This window comes from Triturus cristatus, chromosome 11, assembly GCF_964204655.1.
Source record: "Triturus cristatus chromosome 11, aTriCri1.1, whole genome shotgun sequence".
NCBI lineage: Eukaryota > Metazoa > Chordata > Amphibia > Caudata > Salamandridae > Triturus > Triturus cristatus.
In genome coordinates this window covers 146,987,019-147,010,531 of record NC_140594.1, presented here as the reverse complement: position 1 = coordinate 147,010,531, position 23,513 = coordinate 146,987,019, and the positions used below count along the sequence as shown (strand labels likewise).

Genomic DNA, 23,513 nt, shown 5'->3' with positions numbered 1-23,513 from the left:
TGAATCCATAACTCTTTTCAGAACGTAAATCGGACTTGGGAGACCTGAAATACAGCGTCTTGCATTTTGGAGGCCCACCTGGAAACTGTGCCCGGTGCTTTGGTGAACTGTGGGGCCGGGGAGTAGTTGAACAACAACGGCATCGGAGCCTTGCCAATGACCGCGCCCCCACTTTCAGTTTCGCTTTTGCACTTCTGCATGGCCTGATCGAGGAGCTACTTCGCGCGGCTGGGGCGTCCTCCGGCCTTTGTACTGGACTGATTTGTGCCTTTTTCTCAACTCTTCCGAGCGGGCTCTAGGACAGCCTGTGTCTGATCTGCTGGCGCCCCTGTGCTATTGGTCCGGGCGGACCCCTCCGGTGAGCATCGCTCAATATGGCGGGCAAGGGGGATCCCGAGAAACGGAGGGCCAAGACATCCCAGCGTGGGGGACCAGTCCAGAGTAACATCATGGATCGTTATACCCAGGGTAAAGGGTCCCCCGGGCCAGCAAGTGCCGTCGTGGAGGACTCCGGTGGTGGCCCGTCCGTCCCCACGGAATTGTCGCTACAGGACGTTATGGGCGCCATCAACGGCATAAGGGAGACCATCGCCCAGCAGTACGAGGCTCTAGCCCGTAAAATTTACACGGTTGCCATTGATGTTACGTTAATTCGGGCAGATCTCTCTAAGACTAACGAGAGGGTTCAGTCGCTGGACTTGAGGACATCCACTCTTGTTACGGATGTATCAGACCTCCAGGCAACTCTTGGCGATCTAAAGTCGGCAAACGACACTATGTCCCGGCGGCTGGAGGATTTCGAAGGTCGGGCACGACGCAACAATATCCGCGTCATAGGTGTACCGGAGACTTTCGACAATCGTCCGGTGGACCTCATGGTCGAAGATCTCATCCTCAATCATCTTGCTCCTTCAGGCCTGAGCAAGTTCTTCGCCGTGGAGCGTGCCCATCGTGTCCCGGGCGGCAGGCCTCGACCAGGAGCTCCCCCTAGGCCTATCATTGCAAAACTTTTCAATTACAGAGACCGGGATGCGATCCTGCAGGCCTCGAGGGTGCACGGCCCAGTTAAATATGAGAATTCCTCCGTTAACCTCTTTCCGGACTTCACCCAACTCGTTCAGAAACAGAGAATGGGCTTTCAGGGGGTGAAGCGCCGTCTTCGAGATCTGGAACTCAAATACTCTATGCTTTTCCCTGCCAGGCTTCGTGTGGAATATGAAGATCGGACTATCTTTTTTGAACGCCCTGACACCGTGAGTGACTGGTTGCATTCCCTGCCGGACCGGGGCGAACGACCTGGGCGTACTGGCGGTGCCGAGGGCGGAGGGCCTCTGCAGGCATGATTCTTGGTCCTCCACTTTGACATTTCCTTCTGCGCCCAGCCAGGTTCTACTTCAATTGTATATTTTGTCTATTAATGTTTCGTTTGGGTGCGGGCGGGGACGGGTCCCTTTCCTCCTCTAGGGTCTTTTTGTAGCATGGGATTGTTAGGGCGACAGGCACACTGCAAGTTGGGGGGGCTGTATAGTCCGCAGGGGTGCAGGGTGGGGGGAGTTGCCATGGTGTGGGGGTGGGAGGGTGGCAGTGGTTGTTGGGTTGTGTGTTTTTTCTTTTCAAGGCGGTATGTTTGTTCCCTTTCAGTTTCAGGTGTCTGGCTGCGTGCCCGGGGACTCCAGCTTCTTGTGTTGGGATGGGGGGGGACGGGTTGAAACTGATGTCTTGGAACGTCAATGGATTGGGGGACCGTATCAAACGTGGGGTTGTGTTGCAATATTTGCGCCGATTGGCCCCTGATGTGGTATTTCTTCAAGAGACGCACTTGGTGGGCAATGTATGTCATGCTATGAACAGGGGGGGCTACCGACTGGTTGCACATTCTGGCTTCACCACTGGATCCAGAGGGGTGGGCATCTTGCTGCGATCTTCCCTCCTGCTTGAGATTGACAAAGTCACTCTTGATGATAGAGGGCGCTATGCGTCCTTGACTGGACGGTGGGAGGGGCAGACTCTTTCATTGGTTTCGGTCTATGTTCCCCCGGGCCTCCAGACCTCCACTTTCTCGGATGTGGGTCGTATGTTACTTGAACTTCCTGATAGTCTCTTGCTTGTGGGTGGGGATTTTAATTCCGTGATTTCTGGCGAGTTGGATCGTTACCCTCCCAGAGCCCTCTCTGCTGCCCAGGCGTCGCTCGGCGGGTTCTTGGACACTTTCGGTCTAGTGGACTGCTGGAGGTTGATACATCCGACACAGAGTCAGTACACATTCCACTCCGGGGCCCACGGGAGTCTCTCCAGACTAGATTATTTTCTTATGCCCGCGGCCCAGACCACCCGGGTCCGGGAGGTTAAGCACCTGGCCCGGGGCATTTCCGATCATTCCCCATTGTGGCTCCTCTTCGATACCGGGATGCGATCCGCCGGGTGGATCGCCCCCATTAACCCCTGGTACCTGCGTGACCCCAAGATTCGCAAGGGTCTCATTAAGTCGCTTGAACAGTATTTTCTTGAGAATGAGGGGTCCGTCTTGTCCTCGGTGTCCTTGTGGGAGGCTTTCAAAACGGTTCTCCGAGGACACGCCCTATCCCTGATCGTGGAGGCCAAGAAAGCTAAGAACGGGGTGGTGGTTGCGTTGGAGGCTGAGATATCGGGGTTGGAGGCTGCCTTGGAGACGGGTGTCACTCAGGACGGGCTCCACGCCCTCAGCCTGAAACAGTTCGAATATAAGTCCCTTGTTACGGATGCTGCTCGGACAATGTATAGGGAACAGCAGGGTAGACTGTATGATGCTGGGAATAAGGCGGGTAAATTGATTGCTTGGCTTGATAAGAAGGAGAGAGTGAATCGAGTGGTCCCCGTGCTTCAGACGTCGGAGGGAGTGAGTGTGACTGACCCTGGTGAGATTGTGGAGTGTTTTGCTGACTACTTCAGTGCTGTGTACTCCCCGGTGTCTGCTAGAGATGAGGCTGTCTCTCGTCACTTGTTGAAGGATATTGCTTTGCCCTGCCTGTCGGTGGATGAGCGTGAGCAGATAGATGCCCCATTATCGGTCGACGAGATTGCTACCGCGATTCGTTTCCTTCGCTCAGGCAAGGCTATGAGCCCCAACGGACTCCCGATTGAACTCTATAAACTCTATAAACTGCAACCGGATAAAATTGCGCCATTTCTCCGTCGTATGTTTTCGGAGTCGCTTGAACTTGGTTCTCTCCCTGATGACCAACGTCTGGCCACTATAGTCGTGATTCCCAAGGACGGTAAGCCTCGGGACCGTTGCGCCTCGTACAGGCCTATTTCTCTGTTGAACGCCGAGCCGAAAATCCTTGCCAAGGTTCTTGCTAACCGCCTGCTTACTGTTATTTGTGATCTGGTGCATCCGGACCAATCCGGTTTTATCCCGCACCGGAATACGGCCCTTAACTTGCGGCGCCTACATGGCGTACTTGCAAGGGCGGAATATCTTTCAGAGCCGGCCATCTTGGTTTCCTTGGACGCCACGATGGCCTTTGATACGATAGAATGGCCGTATCTTTGGGCCGCCCTGGCAAAGTTTGGCTTCGGGGCGGGATTTATTAGTTGGGTTAAACTCTTATACGCTGCTCCGTTGGCACAGGTTGTCGTTAATGGGAGGGTTTCCCGGCCTTTCGTTCTTGGGAGGGGCACTAGGCAGGGGTGTCCGTTGTCTCCCCTGCTCTTCGCTTTGGCTTTGGAACCGCTTGCTGCTTGGCTTCGTTGGGAACCTTCGATAAGAGGGATCCAGTGGGCCCCTGGCTTCGAGGATCGTGTTTCGTTGTATGCGGACGACATTCTTTTGTACCTCACCTCACCACGTAAGTCACTCAATGTGCTCTTTGACATCCTCACTTCCTTCGGCAAGAACTCTGGTTTGATCATTTTTTTTTTTTTAATTCTTTTTATTGACATTTTCAATAACTTCTCTGGTTTGATCATTAACTGGTCCAAATCTTGTGTCTATGCTATATCCGGTGGCTTTCCTCTCCTGCCTTCTCGTTTTCTCATTAAGGCGTCCCACTCCGGCTTTACGTACCTGGGGGTGTACGTCTCATTGGACCCGACTGTCCGCTACGAACATAATCTCCTCTCTCCACTTCGGAGATTGAGGTTAGACGTGGCCCGTTGGCGTAAGCTTCCCTTGTCTCCCCTCGGTCGTGCGGCACTTTTTAAAATGATGTCTCTTCCCCGATTCCTTTACGCACTTCAGAACTCCTTTGATATTATTCCGGCGGCCTACTTCCGGGAAGTGGAGAGCTTACAAAGGAGACTTGTTTGGGACGGTCGTGCACGTATTGCTCTTGCAAAACTGACTCTCCCCTGGTATGACGGGGGCATTGCGCTCCCGGACATCAGGAGGTACTATTGGGCTTCCCAGCTATCTGCTATTAACCATGCAACGTACGCACCTGGTCCGAATCCGGCTTTCGAAATGGATAGATTTTTGTTGCCTGGCGGCAACTTTAATAGAGCGCTTTACTCTAGATCGGCTGGGAGGAACTTAACCGGTCCCACTAAGATTGCAGTACGCTTGTGGAAGGCTGCGAATGTGGCCATGGGCTGGAATGATCGTTTGACGTGTGCGACCCCTTTGTTTGCGTCTGAAAGATTGGGAAGCCTCTGGACGACGAAGGGCTTTGAGCGTTGGGACACGATTAGCATCAGCAGAGTAGGTGACCTCTGGGTGAAGGGTGCGGTTAAATCCTTTGCTGCGCTGCAGTGTGAGTACGAATTGAGTGAGAGGGAGTTCTTTCGGTATGTTCAGGTTCGGCACGCCTTGCTCTCGGTCTTCGGGGCTGAGACTGCAGTCCCTGTATCTTCGCCACTCGAGGACCACATACTCGACGGTCACTTGCCCGACAGTACTATTTCCCTTATCTATAAAAAACTAATAAACATTCGGGCGGATCTCCTCGTGCGTCTTCGGGAGGCGTGGATCGGGGATGGGGTGGAACTGGACGATGAGGATTGGCAGTCAGCGCTGTCCTCCCCTAAGGAGGTGGCTATACACGCGCGTCTCCGTCTTGTCCAGCTTAAAATTCTCCACCGTGTCTACGTGTCGGGCCCTCGTTTAGTTTTGATGGGTTTTTCTGAAGACGGGCTCTGTAGGCGCGGCTGTGGGCTCAGCGCCACTTTTCTCCATGTTCTCTGGGAGTGCTGTGAGGTGGCGGAGTATTGGCGCCGGGTGCATGCTGTCATGGAATGTGTCACTGGGGTCGCTCTGTTGCCTGAGGTTCGCCGATGTTTGCTGAACGTGCGGGAGCCTAATGACTATAATGCGGCTCAGACTCGGTGGGCGGCCCTTGGGAACATGATTGCTAAGAGGGACATCGCTCAGCTTTGGGGTTCCCGGCGGCCTCCCACCGTGTCAGTATGGAAGGAGAACATGGACTGGTGCATGTGCAGAGAGAAGACCGTGTATGTGGCCCGGGGTAAGCCGGGGGCGTGGGGTAGAATCTGGGGTCAGTGGAACGCGTACCGAGGGAACATCTGCACGCCCCCCCTCGTGGACACATCTGATGCTGCCTTGTCCCCCTGATCCTGAGGTTCCCGGACTATTACATTTTACCTGTAGATGGTTGTGGCTCTCCCGTCGCCCCCACCTCCCCCTTCATCATCCTCATTAACCACCCGAGGGTGGAGTATGTATTGTGTGGTCCCCCGGCTGTGGTTAGACGCCCTTTTTCGATGGTTTCCGCCTTGCTTTTTGGTGTTATTTTATTTTTTTCTTCCTTTGTTTGTATTTCTAAAATGTATGTATCTTGATAGCCTCTGAGGTGCACTCAGTAATTTGTTAATTTGGCTGAGCCCCAGGGGGCCTGTTGCTGCCTTGATGTTGATGACCATGTATATATTAGCGGCCGGCCCTGGTGGTTGTAGGCCCATGTTTGTATTGAGTTTTTATGTACAATAAAGGTTTTCGCAAAAAAAAAAAAAAAAATCCGGAATGGAATGACTTAATTGACTCCTTCCATATTTGTATGTTTCAGGAAACTTGGAGTTTGTCCCCGCAATATAAAAATGGGTACTCTACATACTTTGTCCCAGCAGTTTCCATAGGAAAAGGCCGCCCCTCAGGTGGTCTGCTCATCTGGGTAAAGGTGAATTTGAATTGTACTATTATTACACACAAGGTCCAATCCAATGATATCTTGCACATTTCCCTGAAAAGCCCACACGGGGGTATTGTTCATTTGTTTTGTGTTTATGCAAGAGGGGTATAGGGTGGTTTAACCTCGCAAACAATTGAGCTGCTTGATGTAAAATTGTCTGAGCTTCCACCTAGGTCCAAAATCCTGTTAGGGGGTGATTTTAACTGTACATTTGAACCCCTGGATGACGAGGATGTATTGGGTTTGAACTCAGAGGACTGGAGACAGACTATACCCCCTTTAGTACTGGCCCCTATTAAGAAGTGGTCTGCCATAGCTATACAGTTGAACGCACTGGCTTTGGAACATAATCTACGGGCATTAAATGGCCGGACCACATCTGATCGTAACGGGGCAATGACCTATAATAGGATAGGCTGCCCATCACGTATCGATTACATCTTTTTAGATGTTCATTCATAGGCTAGTTTAGTAGATATGGAGGTCAGGCAGTCTTCAGATAGCGATCATAACCCATTATGTATGGGAATCAACTGGGCTAATGGGATTAGTAAGAGCGGGGGGATGGAGCTGATCACCAAGGATGTCCTCCCCTCTAATTGTAACCGGAAACTTAGATGGGACGTGGTAAAATGTGAAGAGGGGAAAGTTAATAGTATTGGGGACTTAGTTAAAGCAGAAACCTCCAGCCTCGCAGCGGTGGATCTGGGAGAGGCTCACTCTCTGGGGCCCAAATTATTGGGCCAGTACCAAACTTTCACAGATAAAATAGGAAAGTATTTCCTCAAACACCCAAGGGAACCCCCCAGCGGATCTTAGACCCCTGAAGGCGAACGCGTGGTATACATTGGATGTAGGAAAAAGAGGAAAGCCATTGGTTTGGCTATAAAATTGAAGGACCCAATAGCAGTGAAACTGGCTAGAAAGGAGTACCGTAGTTCAATAGCCTCAGCCAAGAAAAATTGGGAGGAGGAGCATTGGCAGCAGCTTAAGATCGCTGCCAGCGGGAAGAATTCTACTACATTCTGGAAATTGATCAATGCTTTAGACCGTAGGGGAGTTGACCCCATTTTAAATCATATTAATGAACAGCAATGGCACGCCCATTTTTTAAATTGTATTGTGAGGAAGGCGATCAAGTCCCTCCATTGCCATTAGCAGTGTGCAATAAGCGCAACCTTAGTTTGGAGTTGCCCAGTAATGAAAACTTATTCTCCCTGCGAGAAGTCAAGGTCGCTATTTTAAATATCCTTCCAGGCAAAGCGGCTGGTCCAGATGGCCTGCCAGGGGATCTTCTACTTCATGACCCCCAAATTTGGGCAGACTATATAGCAAATCTAATGAATCTCATCCAGCAAGGCCATCCCGTCCCGGAATCATGGAAAGGGGCGGAGGTGATCACGATTTATAAGAAAGGTGATAGAGAGGACCCTGCCAACTACAGACCAATTAGTTTAATTGACACCATTCAAAAGGTAGTTGGCAGGGTCATTATAAATCGAGTTGAGACATGGCTAATGGATAATGATATTCTAACCCATTTCCAGGCTGGGTTTAGGCGGAATGTTGGTGCAATGGATCAAGTCTTCCGGTTTTGCGCGGTCTATTGGAAGTCAGTATCAATTATTTAGGGTTGTCTTTACTTGGGTTTCATAGACCTGAAAACCGCGTTTGATGTTATCCCACGCGCCAAGCTATGGGAGGTTTTATTAGCCATGGGGTTTCCTAGTTCCCTGCTGCAATTTGTTATCAAACTCCATGAGGATAACTACGCAAGGATACGTTGGGGGTGCCAGGGCCAATTGACAGGGAGGGTATCAGTCAACAGGGGATGTGTGATGGCTCCGACACTGTTCTCCCTCTTTATAAATGGGGTGGTGGACCATTTGAGGGAGGACCCTGCGGATGCCCCTGTCCTTGCCGGGGAGAAAACCCCCACACTTATTTTTGCGGACGATACCCTCCTGATGTCCAAGACCCCCAAGGGTCTCCAAAAATTGCTTGACCGCTTCTCCTTCTTCTGTAACGACCGTGGGTTAACGGTCAACACTTCGAAGACAAAGTTAAGGGTTTTATCTCGAAATAGAAAGGTTAGGAATGTTCGTCTTACTTTGTATGGGTCCCCTTTAGAGGTGGTGAATGAATTTGATTATCTAGGGGTTAGGTTGTCCAACAACATGAGCTGGGATTCCCATATATCAAAAATGGTACTAAACCTCAAAAGGGTCTCCGGTGCCATACTAAAGAATCGGCGCCTCTCTATTAGTAGACCGGTTGCCCCTGCCTTGGTAGTCTATGAAGGGAAGGCTTTAGCCTCGGCAGTCTATGGCTCCGAATTATGGGGTGCTGAAAACACTAAGGTCCTGGCAACTGCAGAAAATAAGTTTATCAGAGATCTAGTCTCACTTCCAGTTTCAACCCCTCTGTTACCATTATTTTTTGATATGGGTAAAAAATCAATCTCGGACAAAGTTCAACTAAGGCCGCTGTTATTTTGGGTGCGCCTTAGAAGAACCCAGGAATTAGCCGGATATGCTCAAGAGTTGGACGAGTTAATATCCCTAAATGTTTCTCACCAAATAAAGTGGCTCAACAACCTTAAGAAACTGGTAGTATTAATAGGCCTGGGGGAGTCCTGAGCCACACAAGTTCCCCCTGCAAAACAAATTGTAAAGAAATTATACTGGGACTGGGTTGAGGCCAATGTTACCAATAACTTAAACCTGGGAACTTTAACGATGAACTTTCTTGACCATAAACCATCTATGAAGTTGGAACCCTTTTTAGATTTTATCCAACTACCTAGAGATAGAACTTTGTTCTTGAAACTAAGATATGGCACTCTTCCCCTTAAATTTTTTTGGGAAAGGTGGAAGGCCAAGGGGGGGGGGGGGGGCTTGATCTAAATTGCCCAGGTTGCCAATGTCCAGAGGAATCCCTTGGCCATTTTTTATTTGCTTGTTCAGCCTACAAGTTCGTTAGGGCTAAATGGTTGAAACCTGTATGCAGGGAGCTGGGAGTAAGGGATCACAGATCAGCCCTGCGTATTATTTTAACCAATACTGTTTCTATGTATACCATCTGTGGGGTTGCTAAATACCTCGCGGGTGCCTGGTTAATCCGCTCTAGGCTGCTGGGTGATATATACATTCTCATGAATGAAGAAAGCATTGTTTTAAATTCTGTTTTTATTTTTTGTCCCTTTTTTCGCTATTTGCTGTTCTGGATGTAATTGTAGTACTATGGATGGATTGTTTTTATGTACTTTGCATGTTTGTACTTTTATGATAAATATCTATCGAATAAAGTATTAAAGTATCGTAAGTAATCTTGGCGTATGAATGAATGCAGGTTTGGTGAATATCCTCTAACTCAGAATTCCAACCACAGTGCAAACAGGAGTTTGCGCAGGGGTCAGTAATCTCTGACCAACTCAGAATTAGGGCCATAATGGGAGAAATATTTTTGCAAATTCCAGGAATGATGTGAATTATATACATTACAAGTGTAACTCTCTTAAGGAATGGTCCTAAGTTTCTAATTTGTGAGTCCAGGCCAATATATGTCTGGGAACATACCCTCTGTTGGTTGACATAAAAGCAAGGTCCGCTGGGGCACCGTTTACTGACTCACTCCTTATAGGAACTAGAGGATAACTTCATACATCTTTATGAGGGACTCTTAATAAAATGTTATGAATTGTAATGGGAAAATGTATAAGGTTGGGCCCCTAATCAGTAAGGCTAGGCCTGTGTATTTAAAAAAGTTTAATAAAAAATGTGTATGTATATTTTGACAAAATATCTATTTTAAATTGTTGAATATTAGACATATCAAAAATGTCACTATGAATACATATTGATGTGATCATGAAAAATGAATGGTGTAATCTTGGCGTATAAATGAATGCATGAATTGACATCAGTACTAGCACTTCTGGTGTCTTTAATTATGAATTATAATGGAGCACTAACTGATGGCATAAATCCAGAAACCCCCACCCAGAGATGACACACATTTTGTTGGACTGCTTACAGAAGAACCGTTAGAGTTAGAGGTTTTTATTTGCCATCTCAGTTTTTTGTTTTGCATACCTAATTTTTACAGTGTGGTTATTTGTATGTATGCCCCTTTGCCTTTGTATTGATGCGTGGTAGTGTTCTGTCTCCTTAGCTTGGCCTTCATTTGATATATTTGGCTTAAGTTAAACCATTGAGAGGGAAGTTAATTGAACCTTGACATAAGCCTCTATTCCCTGACTGTAAGAATGAATGTGACTGCTTTGCTGTATACAAATCTTGTGAACTACTCTTATGCCAGCACTGCACTTCTCACCCACTCTTTAGGTAGTTTTTTTCTGCCTAGACTGTATATCTTCTGGTTTGTGCCATGGCAAAGCTTCATCAGGAATATATGTTGCGATGTTCTGAAACCAAATGTAACACGTTTTTTAAGTATTAGAGATGCTTTCTTTAAGTTTGGTTTTTGTGTTGGAACTGTTTTCTTTATACTGCACAGTGTCAATGTTTGTACGCACTTTTTATAGCCTGCTGTTACGTTTCCTGTTCTTTTATTGATTCTGCTTGAGCAGTATTGCTGCTGGAAGTGATTACATATTGGTATGTGCTTTATATTTTTTTACAATTACTTGTATTGTATCTCTGTTTGCAGTTCTCCTTCACAATTTTCCACGTTTAAGGCTCCTTTCCAAGCGAACACACAAGGATCCACTGGTGGTTATAGACAAGGAGACCCAATTTTAACCGGCACCAATGAGTATTTTACCATTCCACAGGTGATTGTTTCTTCTAAATAATACTTTATATGCGAGTCATATTATTTGTTGCTGGTAACACGGTTTCCTTCTTGTTTGGAGAACTTTATTTCTTTCTGAATACGACCTATGTATCTTGCTCCAGCTGATCTTTAACAAACGTCCATCCTTTGGCCATTCAAAGCTTGTTGTTACAGTAGCTTGACTTGCGGTCTTTCGTAGTCTGTTCTTGCACGCTCTTACAGAAATGTTATATGGTTTCCTTTAAGATGGACAGGAAACATGTGGTTTGGTTCTCAAAATTGTGTATGGAAATAAAGGTACTCTTGAAGCATAGTTGCAGCTATGCACTCTTTGTAGGGTGTGTTGATGTTGTACCACACTTGCCAGCTTTATCGACAGCAAGATCTTGATGCTGTCTTTGGAAGTCTGGGAGATCACTGAGAGGCTAAGATACCCAGCTAAGGTGCCGATTCCGATCCTGGAAAAACCGGGTACGAACCGTCGGTCGGAGGGTTTTCTCCATCCGACTCGTACCCGGGGAAAAAAAATTACAAACATGCAAGTACGATTCGCACGGAAACACCATTTCCGTACGAACCGTAAAAAACACCGATTGACGAAAATATCCATACAAATGTGATCCGGGAAAGCGCCGACGTGACGTCGGGATGCATTCCGGCTGCGTTTCACGAACCAGGAAGTACGATTCGAACCGACAGCAGTCCGGACGGCAATATTTTTCCGGCACCCAAAAAGTGCCGGAAAAGCTAAGTACGCCGCGTTGCCAGCGGAATAGGGGGCCCGGTACGTGCTGTACCCCCCCCCAGCCCCCGCATGTACGCGCCGAACCCCCCCCAGCCCCCGCATGTATGCGCCGGACCCCCCCCAGCCCCCGCATGTACGCGCCGGACCCCCCCCAGCCCCCGCATGTACGCGCCGAACCCCCCCCCCCAGCCCCGGCATGTACGCGCCGAACCCCCCCCCGCCCCGGCATGTACGCGCCGAACCCCCCCAGCCCCCGCATGTACGCGCCGAACCCCCCACAGCCCCCGCATGTACGCGCCGAACCCCCCCGTGTATGTACACCCGTGTAGGTATGGACCGTACCCCCACCCATGTATGTACACCCGTGTACGTATGCACCGTACCCCCACCCGTGTATGTACACCAGTGTACGTACGCACCGTACCCCCCACCCATGTATGTACACCCGTGTACGTATGCACCGTACCCCCACCCGTGTATGTACACCAGTGTACGTACGCACCGTACCCCCACCCGTGTATGTACACCTGTGTACGTATGCACCGTACCCCCACCCGTGTATGTACGGCGCTGGGGGTTCACGCCGTACATACACGGGTGGGGCTACGGTCCGTACCTACACTGGTGTACATACACGGGTGGGGGTACGGTGCGTACGTACACTGGTGTACATACACGGGTGGGGGTACGGTGCGTACGTACACTGGTGTACATACACGGGGGGGGTTCGGCGCGTACATGCGGGGGCTGGGGGGGTTCGGCGCGTACATGCAGGGGCTGGGGGGGGTTTGGCGCGTACATGCGGGGGCTGGGGGTGGTTCGGCGCGTACATGCGGGGGCTGGGGGGGTTCGGCGCGTACATGCGGGGGCTGGGGGGGGTTCGGCGCGTATGCGGGCACATGTCTTCATGGTTGCTATGGGAGTTCGGTCCGGACGGTGTTTCTTCCATACGGTTGTGAAATCGAAAGGACCGGAATGATCGTACTTGCGCGGTCGGACTTCATTTTTCCGATTCGTACGATGAATCGTCCGGGGATGTGTCGGACACTTTTTCCGACCCGAGGACGTGTGGGGGAATTTTCCCAATGCGATTCGTATGGACTTTTTCCCATGCGAATCGTACTTGCCAGTTTGTACGGTACTTGTACGATTCGTACGGAAAAAAATCCAGATACGATTCGTACGGGGAAAATTTTTTCCAGGATCGGAATCGGCACCTAAGTGTCCACTGGAAAGGAATTAAAGCTCCAGGTATGACTTGTAAGAACTCAAGCGAGCTTCATTAACTATTCCAGGGATGTAGCCGCCTTCCAGCTGTATTGCTGAATCTTACAACCTGGCTTAGACTTATGTGCTACTTAGCAAATCACTTTAAATCTGTCCTTCATATTGTAAAAATATGTAAATATACATAATACGGTAATACCAGCTGTACATCCTTGTTTCTGTAATTAGGTGTCAACTGATCAACACACAGGCAAGACCTTGCGCTATGCTTTTTGTGCAATGTGTACCTCATGTTTGTGTTGCTTTTCTATAATAATGTTCACAAAAATAGCCTCCTTGATTCTTGGAACTAGTTCCCACTACATCAACTCCGAAAGGTAAATAAAATAGTAAAAGAAATTTAAGCCAACTGAATTGGCAATCCTAGCATTATGGTGGTTAAACCACTTAATCGATCACCTCCCAAAGAGAGATTATAAGAAGCATTGGCATAGCCAATAGGTCTCGCTTATGGGACCTTATAAGTATTTAGTTATGCAGCACAATATCCGTGGTGCAACAACATCAACCGTTGCATGGCTAAACACTTATAAGGTCCCAAAGGCGAGACCTATTGGCTATGCCAATGCTTGTTTTTAAATGCTTGTATGTGGGCAGGTAAAGTTTATTTGTATACTAGTACCCAAACAAATGTTTTCTTACCTCAAAAGCATACTTTTTTATGATGTGAATTATCTGTGTATATGAACTGTTTGTATGGCTTTTTTATGCATGACACCTAACTGTTAATAAACGGAAACTGACTTTCCTATTGCATTCAGGTTTAATTCCGATTATGGTTGATTTATTATATTCAGGCAAGCTACTGCCTTGGGTATTCTGTCTGTGACTGAATTTAGAATGTAGTATGTGCTGTTTTACTAGAAGTGAATTATTTGAACAGGTAGCACCTGGGCCACATAGAATACGCGTATGTGTGTAAGGGGTGGGGTGTGTGTGTCTGTCTGTCTCTTTATTGGCGCTCAGAGGGGTTCCTTTTGTGATTATTCATGATAACTTAGACAGCCTATTACTATATTTGGGTGAGTAGTTTGTGTATGTCCTGAAAGCTCATACCTTGAGAAATAGGTCGAAAATAGTTTCCCCTTAAGTATCAACAGATTTACTTCAATAAACCAGTTTTAACAGGCTGGGTAGCGCAATAATTGTTCTTGTAGTCATAGAACTTTCCGTCTGTTCCAAGTTTTGCTGTTTACATGCTGAAGTCAGAGAGCTGGGACACTGTGCACGAGGGGCATGCGTGATTCGTAACTGCTACAGCAGTGAGAGTGAAGACAACCAATGAGAGACCACTAGGTCCATGCACGGTGAGACCGTGTAAGTATCGCATCAAGTCAGAGCTGGGCGCAGCCAATGAGAAACCAAAAGATCCTGCCGGCTCACGAGAAGTAAGCATGAACTGCTGTGCGATTGGCTCAAAGACCCATGAAGATCGAAGACCAACCGCAAACGATACACGAGGAGTAGGCGTGCTCTTTTTCAAAGCACATACTCGTGCTTGTGGCGCGTGGCTGCGCACCCCCGCAAGCCGTATGCCGCCACAAGCACGAGTATGTGCTTTGTAAAAAGAGCTACACGACGGCTAAAGGACTCCTGTGCAGTGCATGCGCACTGCATAAGCGAGACCTAAAAAAGGTGCTATCGATGTACCGTCCTCTGGTTTCGTGAGACTTTGTTGGAGTTATTTCAACCCTTGTCTGCATTACTTAATTAGAAATTGAGTTTCAGTATTTTGTTTGCTTTTGAAGCTGTGAGCTTAATGTTTCTGGTAAAATGCACAGGACTTGGAACATAGTGTTTGTCCTCTGACCCAAGGGAACACTCTGTCTTGTATTTTCAACAGTGCAATGATTTGGGAAAACAACCTTGGAGGACCTTTCTGTGCATGTTTGCTCATGAGTCTTGATGAGTGTTACAAGTTTAGCAGTTATGTTTTTTTCTTCTTGATGTATATTTATTTTTTAAAGAAAGCATGTAAAGAAACGCATGCAGCTATGCACACCGTAATTCCATATAAGTTATGCGGCAAGAAATTGAAAACTCCAGGAATGGCAGAATTTACGAAAGAAAAATTTCTGTTGAAGCTTTATAATTTAAACTCAAAAGCATTGATCGCAAATCACACCAGCACATGCTTTCGTTGCCACCCTTCAGTCCCCATACAGTATACAAATTCAGCAACTTAAATAGGCCGGGAGGGTATGCCAGTACAACAATGTAGGACTGTTAAACATGCTTTAGGCAATCAAATGTTTATCACACTGAACTGACTTCTTTTGCTTTTTATTCCAGCCAATTGGTGAACATTGCATCAACAACGCTCCAGTGGCATACCTTCAGAACTTTGATATCAGGTGTGTTCGTCCACTAACATATGAAAATATTGCAGCCATCACTGCATCGACCATTAATTCTGGTAGTGGAGGTACGTGGCGCGTGCATTTCAAAGATAATCTGTAAAATGGGGTTCATGTGTATTTTGATAAGCCCTGCTGGCACGATTGTATTAATTACGCATGTGAATAATCTGTCTTCTGCCCAAGGACATTTGTTTTGGACACTAATAAGCAAAAGGTCAGGGGTTTTAGAGCATCAAATTAGTTTCATGCACTAGTCTAACTATTTAGCCTTGAACTGCACTTTGGAACATAAATGTGATCTCTTCTGAAGTCATCCTTCGAAAGCAACCCTTTACAGAAATGTCCTCTCTAAAGTAACGATTTAGACACAGAGAGCATAGTAGGAGCTGCATACGACACATTGTAACTTGCATATAGGTATGATGTTGGGATAACTTTTATTATATCATGTAAGGGATAGAAAATATCCATTGCAAAGGAGAAATAGAAGAAGGAGGATGCCTACATGAGAGATGCAGAGACTGGAAAGTACACACACTGGGATGGGAAAGCACTGACCCCATGGTTGCAAGACACTGACCTGGGGATGTCCAAGAACTAGTGTGGGAGATAGGGACGCCAGTGACATGGTGACACTGACTTGGGACAAATGACGAAGGAAGTCTGGCAGTTTGACACAAAGAATGACTGAACTCACCAGTCCCTGAGCATATTTTCATAGTTTAAAAAAAAACCCACAATAATCAAGGAAAGGGGCTCTCACAATGACTCTTTAGTCTGAGACACTCACTGGTGTTTTGAGTCCTGAAAAGGGCAATAGTTTTCTGTATGCAATGGTAAATTAGAATATATTGCTGCTTGTGAGTGGCCTTACAGTGTCATTCTTTTCTTTGGAGCCTGGAGTTTCTGGGATAGGGAGAGGGAGTGTCTTTCAGATCTAATGTGCACCCATCAATGTAAACAGGAATTTAAGCAGAAACAATCTTGTCTAATTAGAGAGCCCTACCCATCATCCATAAGGGGTTTAGCATATTAAAAAGTAGATACTGTTTGGAAAGTGGCAGCTAGTTTAGGGGGTTATTTATTTTCAAATAGGAAAAAAGAGCCATCTAGACGATCCCTCTTTGGTGTCTAATTCTGCCTAAAGATTTGGCCACATCCTTCACATCCCTCTTGCAGTTTTTGCCTACAGAGTAGCATTGGTCAATTGATCTTAAATACTTAATTGCTTGTTCAGTTTGTAAAGCTTCTTGTTCAGACTTCTACAGTTTCCCAAATCACAGGACCCCCTCCCCCTCTTTTAGTGAACCATATAGATGGTTGTTTGACCAGAGTCTGTGCTACAATAGTGTCACGTTATATTGACCAACAAGCACACCTATAAACTTGCATTAATTAGCAAAGTGTGCATAAAAAATTATTCTGTTCCCTAGCCTGAGTTACATTGTGTACCATATTTGTGATGCTCAAACTTACCTGTTAATTACATTATTAACGTTTGCCACCTCTTTGTCAACTTTTAAAATTAAATCTGGCCTTTGGCAAGTAACACAAAGACTGAAAATGAGAGGTGGTTCCAGTTATTACGGTATAGGGGTGAGGTGAGGTAACTTCTAATGTCCATCTGAGTACCCATGCTCTAGAATGGAGTGCATTCACACTCGTACTCTCTTGTTCATCAGGATTCATTAGTAGTGTTTATCATGGTACCAGTAACACAGGGCTCTATTAATAGGTTTATTAAACTAAACTAGTGGTTTATCTGTTCATTCTTTTCTTGTGCTCTTTCTCTAGGTGTTTTGACATTAACAGTGACTAATTTACGACTAGTTGATCCCAGCGATTTCATCACGTTGACAGATGCAGGTACCCTCTATATTTTAGTGCATGAACTGCAAACGAAAATCATGAAACACTTCTGTTCGTGCAGTGAATTAAGGGTTTTTATGTACAATTGGAACAATCTTTCTTAACTTCCGAACAAGAAATACTCACTCCCAAAACCAATTGCAATAGAAAATAGGAAGTTGCAGCCTTGCTGCTGATACCTTTAGAGAAATGGCTCCCGGAGGTGGCTTGTACTAAACTCCTTGAAGCTTTTGTGTACTGTCAAACTGTTAGTGTGTGCCTTCAAAGCCATCTTCACTAAACACAGCATCCCTAGAGAAGTTTTTTCTCATCTATAAGCCCACCAGACTGCTCTTAATTATTGCTAATGCGCACTCATGAATACCTGGACCTTCTCTGGTATACGTCCAACCTGTAGACCGGCCTGCAAACCCCAGCATGAGCTCAAGTTGTCTGCTCCATTAAACCTGCCCATTAAACTTTCTGCAGTCATGAATATTTGAAACTGAGCCCTCTAGTGCAACTATCACACTGTAGAGCTGCCCTGTGGAAAGGAGTAATTCCAAAGCAAGGATTTCAAGCAAGTACTCTGTTAACTATTCTGCATGTTGATACAAAAACCTTATCTGCTTCACTTAAAGTAGCTTCCATCAACAAATTCTGATCCTCTAGACTAAAGTGTGCTCGTTCTGTAGAGTTGAACAAGGTGTGAAAATAACCAGGATATCTCTGTGTCTCACCCCATTTGGCAGAAGTATTCTTAACTAACATTTCTAAAGCATACTAATCACCCAACATGCCATCATGTTTAGGTTTCAAACATTCTTTATTAAAGTTTGTCTTACAACAAAGTGTAGAAACCCACTTTACATAAATTCCCTTAAAACTCCCTCGTACCAAAGCAGATCCACATCCCACTCACACCTGTTGCATCCTCCTATTGTCCACTATTCCTCCTCCTATGAAAACCTGGCCGCCTTCCCAAATCTAGGATAATGAGTATCATCCCCCCCCAAAAAGTTTAAACACTTACCTTTCGCTGCCGGCCCGCATTCTTCTTCTCCTTCGCCCGCCCGCGCTCTTATGCTCCATCGCTGTGCCTCGCCCCTTTTGGCACCACAATTCTCCGAGACTCCCTGTGCAATCCCAGCGCTTCTCTCATGCAATTATTTCCAGCATGAGAGAGGCGCTGGGATTGGGCAGAGCAGGACAGTTTTACGCTCCTTGGGGGTGGAAGGCTCTGCCCTGAGCACTGATGATATCCGGTGCATGTTGATTGGGTGGGCTGTGCCTAGCCGGCCAAACCGACATGTGCACATTCGGTGCCTACTACCACTCCCCCCACCCCCTGCTGCCGAGCAGCCATGGCCCCGCCCTGTCTCAGACTTGCAACTACAGACTAGAAGTGAAAAATAAAATGACAATAAAATAGGTTTATTGTCATTTTCTTTTGTGTGCTGGCATTTCACTAGTGGGGTGACGCTCCTCCACCATAGTGGAGGAGCCACCCCTGGTGATTACTAGACACAAAGACATGGACGAGTGAGTTTTATACACAAAATAAATAATCTGAACTGTTGGCTCCCTGAAAGGGGGACACTTTCATGTCGTCATGCTTTCTCTTTGAATTCCTCCTCCTCTAATTCCCTTTTAGCCCCTCCCCGACCCGCACAAATAAAAATATTTTTGCCATGGGGACATTAAATTGTACTGGACCTGAAGAGTTTGCCTTTCAAGTTCCATTACATTTATGTTTCAGTTTGCTTTTTTGCAAATAAGTTGTCATGCATATTCAAAAAGGAGCTGAACAGTGTGATCCAGATAATATACACTTAAACATTGTGCAAATCGTGAACATCATGATGCCCGATAATAAATTCCAAGTTAATAAATTAACTTGGAATTCAGCAAGTACAATATATATATATGTATATATATATGTGTGTGTGTGTATATATATATATATATATATATGTGTATAATTACGTTTACATTTGTGAATATTAATCAAATGAAAGTTAATAACAAAGAGGAGATTACACCAAAACCTGACTTTCCCAATCGAGCACTTTAAAAATATATAATATATATATTTTTAAAGTGCTCGATTGGGAAAGTCAGGTTTTGGTGTAATTTCCTCTGTTGTTTCTTTTCATTTGATTTAGTATTCAGTTAGTTGTTTAACATATGTAAAGGTAATACTCTGAAAAGTACGAGGGCTGGCAATCTTTGAGGAAGCTCACTTTAGTTGTGAGCTTAGTTTGAAGATCACCATGTTCGAAAACATTTTTTTTTAAATGCGATCACAATGTTGTACAGATGTAAATTGTTTAGTAGTGAAATAATACTTGTGATATGGTCTAATTTTTACCCTGCATCTTTGTTCTTTGTAAGAATTCTGGAATGCATTGTTTTGAACACTAGTTATACACCTTTAAGTAATATACTAAAAGAAAGAATTTCTGTCTTTGCAGGAGGTGGTGCACTCACAAATTCATGTGTAAATGTGACGGTGGAGGCCAATTACACATATGTGTGGGAGAGGAATGAAATAAAGGCTATAACAGTGGCAGTCAGCTTGATTAATATCTGCTTGAATGAAAGTGGTAATTTCTTTTTTTGCAAACAATTCATTTGCATGTGGTGCAACAAATACACATTTATAAATTATGTCATGGACCTGGTTAGTCTTTACTGAGGAAATTTGTATTTGCTAGATTTGGACCCGCTTTCTCTGAACCGCGACTAATATTTTCATCCTCCAGTTTATGAGAAATGGGTTTGTTTTGAGGCCTAGACCTGTGTTGAGTTCAATATTTTCTTATCTTGGATCTGAATTTGGTGGGTAGTACATTTCTTATGAACTCTCTTCCATTGCTGATCTGCCTTGCATTACACAAACCCATCACGTTTCTAATATAGGAACCATGTTTCCCATACTTTCATGCATTTGTTGCCATCAATTGCAACATTATCACAGGGAGTCCGGCAAGTTCAGACGACTAACTAAGACTAAGATCCTGGCTACTTGCACAAAGCCTGTTTTGGTCCCTTCATGCCTTGAGCAATGAGCAGTGGACAACTTCATCCTTTTTACTGCTGAAGTGATAAGGCATCGGTTACACTGTATCTTCCAAACCAATTTTCTTGAAGAAATGATAAGCAAATAGGAAAATATAGGTGCCTACTTATACTATTTGTTCATTTATTTAGGCCAAATGTGCCCTCCTTATTTTCAAAAGTGTGACGAAGTGTTGCTGTATTCATATGACCACTATGGAATTATTCCTCCTAGAACCATACATAATAAACTAATACATGGCATTAATGACAGGAATGTCAGTTAAAATCATACATGCTAATCAGCAGTCTTAAACCGCTCTCCCCTCTTAACCGATCAATGCTCAATCTATCCCAAGTGACTATTTTGTTTAAGCCCTTAATCAGACTGAAAAAAGCAGGCAGGTATCGGACAGTTGTTAAAAAAAAAAAAAAAAAAATGTAAATACATACGTTTTAGTTTCCTTGCAAACAAGAATTTCTCTTTAAGGGTGAATAAGTAGTGATAAAATACTTTATTATCTACACAGGAATTTACTGTTATCCAGTTTTGGATCTTTCATAGATTCACATGCTTGAATCTTCCCCGTCGTCAAAGTGGGAGTCCCACGGTACCATAATAAATCAGTATGTATCCCTATCCTACGCTATAATAGCAATGGCAAAGTCAGTTTAATAGACTATCCTTGTCCTTTATTAAAAAAAGGACTAAACTTAGACTATAACCAATCAGGGGACAGCACCCTCTAGAACACTCCCGACAGAGGCTGAGTCCCTCAGGTTTTTTACCACATTTTGTGTGCAGGGAGTCTCCCAGAGCTCTGCTCAGTTATCTACCTTTAATATAGTAAAACTTTATTATTATTACTACTGTGCCTTAAAATGCCTTTAATTAAAAGGGGCTCTTGACCTTATGGCAGTTGCAGGAGGAGACGTCTTTAATCTAAACCGCCCCCCCCACACCCTCAAAGATTGTGTTCTTCGATTTAGCCCTCAAAAGAAAACTGCTCTTATGGATTCTGAGCGGTACAAAAGGGGGTGGTGATGGACGGAGCATCAGAACCAATCAAACACTCACACCCAGTCAACAGATCTGGGTTTGATCCATCACCGTTCTTTAGCCCACTCTGCCACCCCAGTTCAGACATGGCCATATGCAAATCAGTCTGACCCTGTGCCTCATGGGAACAGTCCAGCCCGAACTGCCAAGCCATGCCTTCCCTGGACAGGAAACAAGCTTCCTAGGACCGGTTTCTAGCATTTCAGCCGTCTTCAGCCAGGCTTGCTTGAATCCAGTGGCAAAGTGAGCAAGGGACTCACGTCTGAGCATACCCTGCCAACTTATGGCGAACAAAGCGGTACAAAAGGGGGTGGTGATGGACGGAGCATCAGAACCAATCAAACACTCACACCCAGTCAACAGATCTGGGTTTGATCCATCACCGTTCTTTAGCCCACTCTGCCACCCCAGTTCAGACATGGCCATATGCAAATCAGTCTGACCCTGTGCCTCATGGGAACAGTCCAGCCCGAACTGCCAAGCCATGCCTTCCCTGGACAGGAAACAAGCTTCCTAGGACCGGTTTCTGGCATTTCAGCCGTCTTCAGCCAGGCTTGCTTGAATCCAGTGGCAAAGTGAGCAAGGGACTCACGTCTGAGCATACCCTGCCAACTTATGACGAACAAAGCGGTACAAAAGGGGGTGGTGATGGACGGAGCATCAGAACCAATCAAACACTCACACCCAGTCAACAGATCTGGTTTTGATCCATCACCGTTCTTTAGCCCACTCTGCCACCCCAGTTCAGACATGGCCATATGCAAATCAGTCTGACCCTGTGCCTCATGGGAACAGTCCAGCCCGGACTGCCAAGCCATGCCTTCCCTGGACAGGAAACAAGCATCCTAGGACCGGTTTCTGGCATTTCAGCCGTCTTCAGCCAGGCTTGCTTGAATCCAGTGGCAAAGTGAGCAAGGGACTCACGTCTGAGCATACCCTGCCAACTTATGGCAGGGTATTGCGGGGGCGCGAGTTATAGTTAGCTGAACTAACTATAACAGGGGAATTTCTAGGGTTTTGTACGAGGGAAATGTCCAGCTAACTATAACGCCCCTGAAACCTTTGTTTTTTTTCAGTGAATTTCAAAGGTTTTTTTAAATGCCAATTCCTAACTATAACGTGTATGAAACCTATGTTTTTTTCAGTGAATTTCAAAGGTTTTTTAAATGCTAATTCCTATCTATAACTTATCTCTAAAGATATCTTGTTTAATGATTTTCATTGGATTTCTATATTTATCAAATTCAGTGTGTCAATTACATTAATTATGTTTTTTTGAAATTCTTTTTTATCACCATTTTTTAAATTAATTTTTTTAATTAATTCTTTTAAAAACGTAAAAAATATTATTTGTTTTTATTGGGATTTTCAAACATATTTTTTTATATTTTTCCAAATATTTTTTTAAGTATATGTTCAAAACTTTATTTTATTTTTTCCATGTTTTTGGATCCGCGCACCCTATGCGCACCGTTCTCGATCCCTACGCGTTAGCATCCGCGCATGGTATGCGTTGGGTATGTGTTTGATGTGCGATCACAATGCGACTCCCAGCCTATACGCGACATGTTTGATGTATGTAACGCGACGTTTACGCGCTTCCGCAATGCGTCATCTGCGTCTTTGACGCGGTAGGTGCGTGGATCCCACGAAATATTTAACATTTAAAAAAACATATATATGTATTTCATGTGAATACTAATTGAAGACAAACTCTAAACTAGTCTTAAAAGTAATATATTTTTACATGTAATCCTATATTTTTTTTTTAATTCAATTTCGCGGATGCGCGCTGGATGCGTGATGCGTAAGCTCAGGGTGCGCGGATCCCATGTGACCTGCAAAAAAAGAGATTTGATTGGTTCATTACACTTCCTGTTCTAACTATTGAAAGACCCCACCCAATTCAATCATTCTTCTGTGACCTTCTTTGGAGGAGCATCTCTTTGTAGAGAAGAAGATTTTTTAGACTAAGTTTACACTTGGCTCTAACTTTTTTCAACTAAAAATGGCTTCAGGGCAGCAGGCATCACCTGCATCTCCTCATACATCTTAGGATGAATTTTTGGAGGAGGCACCACGCAAAGAACGTTTTTCTTCAGTGGCGTGGACATTTTTCATTTTTCCTGAGGGGCAGAATAAGACCAATGCCACCTTGGTCACATGCAAGATTTGCAAAAGAGTGCTGTTGCGAGGGGATCCTAACAAGAAATACTCGTGCGGCACGGCTAGTA

The 23,513-nt window shown here is 45.4% G+C and overlaps 1 protein-coding gene across 1 annotated transcript in view; it reads left to right on the top strand.

Annotated features, from left to right (window-relative positions):
* TCTN2 (tectonic family member 2) overlaps positions 1-23,513 on the top strand; it is a 251,876-nt gene that overhangs the window by 87,122 nt on the left and 141,241 nt on the right. The window contains exons 7-10 of the mRNA XM_085636293.1: positions 10,794-10,917; positions 15,244-15,376; positions 17,106-17,177; positions 19,634-19,765. Coding sequence (XP_085492419.1) covers positions 10,794-10,917; positions 15,244-15,376; positions 17,106-17,177; positions 19,634-19,765 — 461 coding nt within the window. The remainder of the gene's footprint in view (positions 1-10,793; positions 10,918-15,243; positions 15,377-17,105; positions 17,178-19,633; positions 19,766-23,513) is intronic.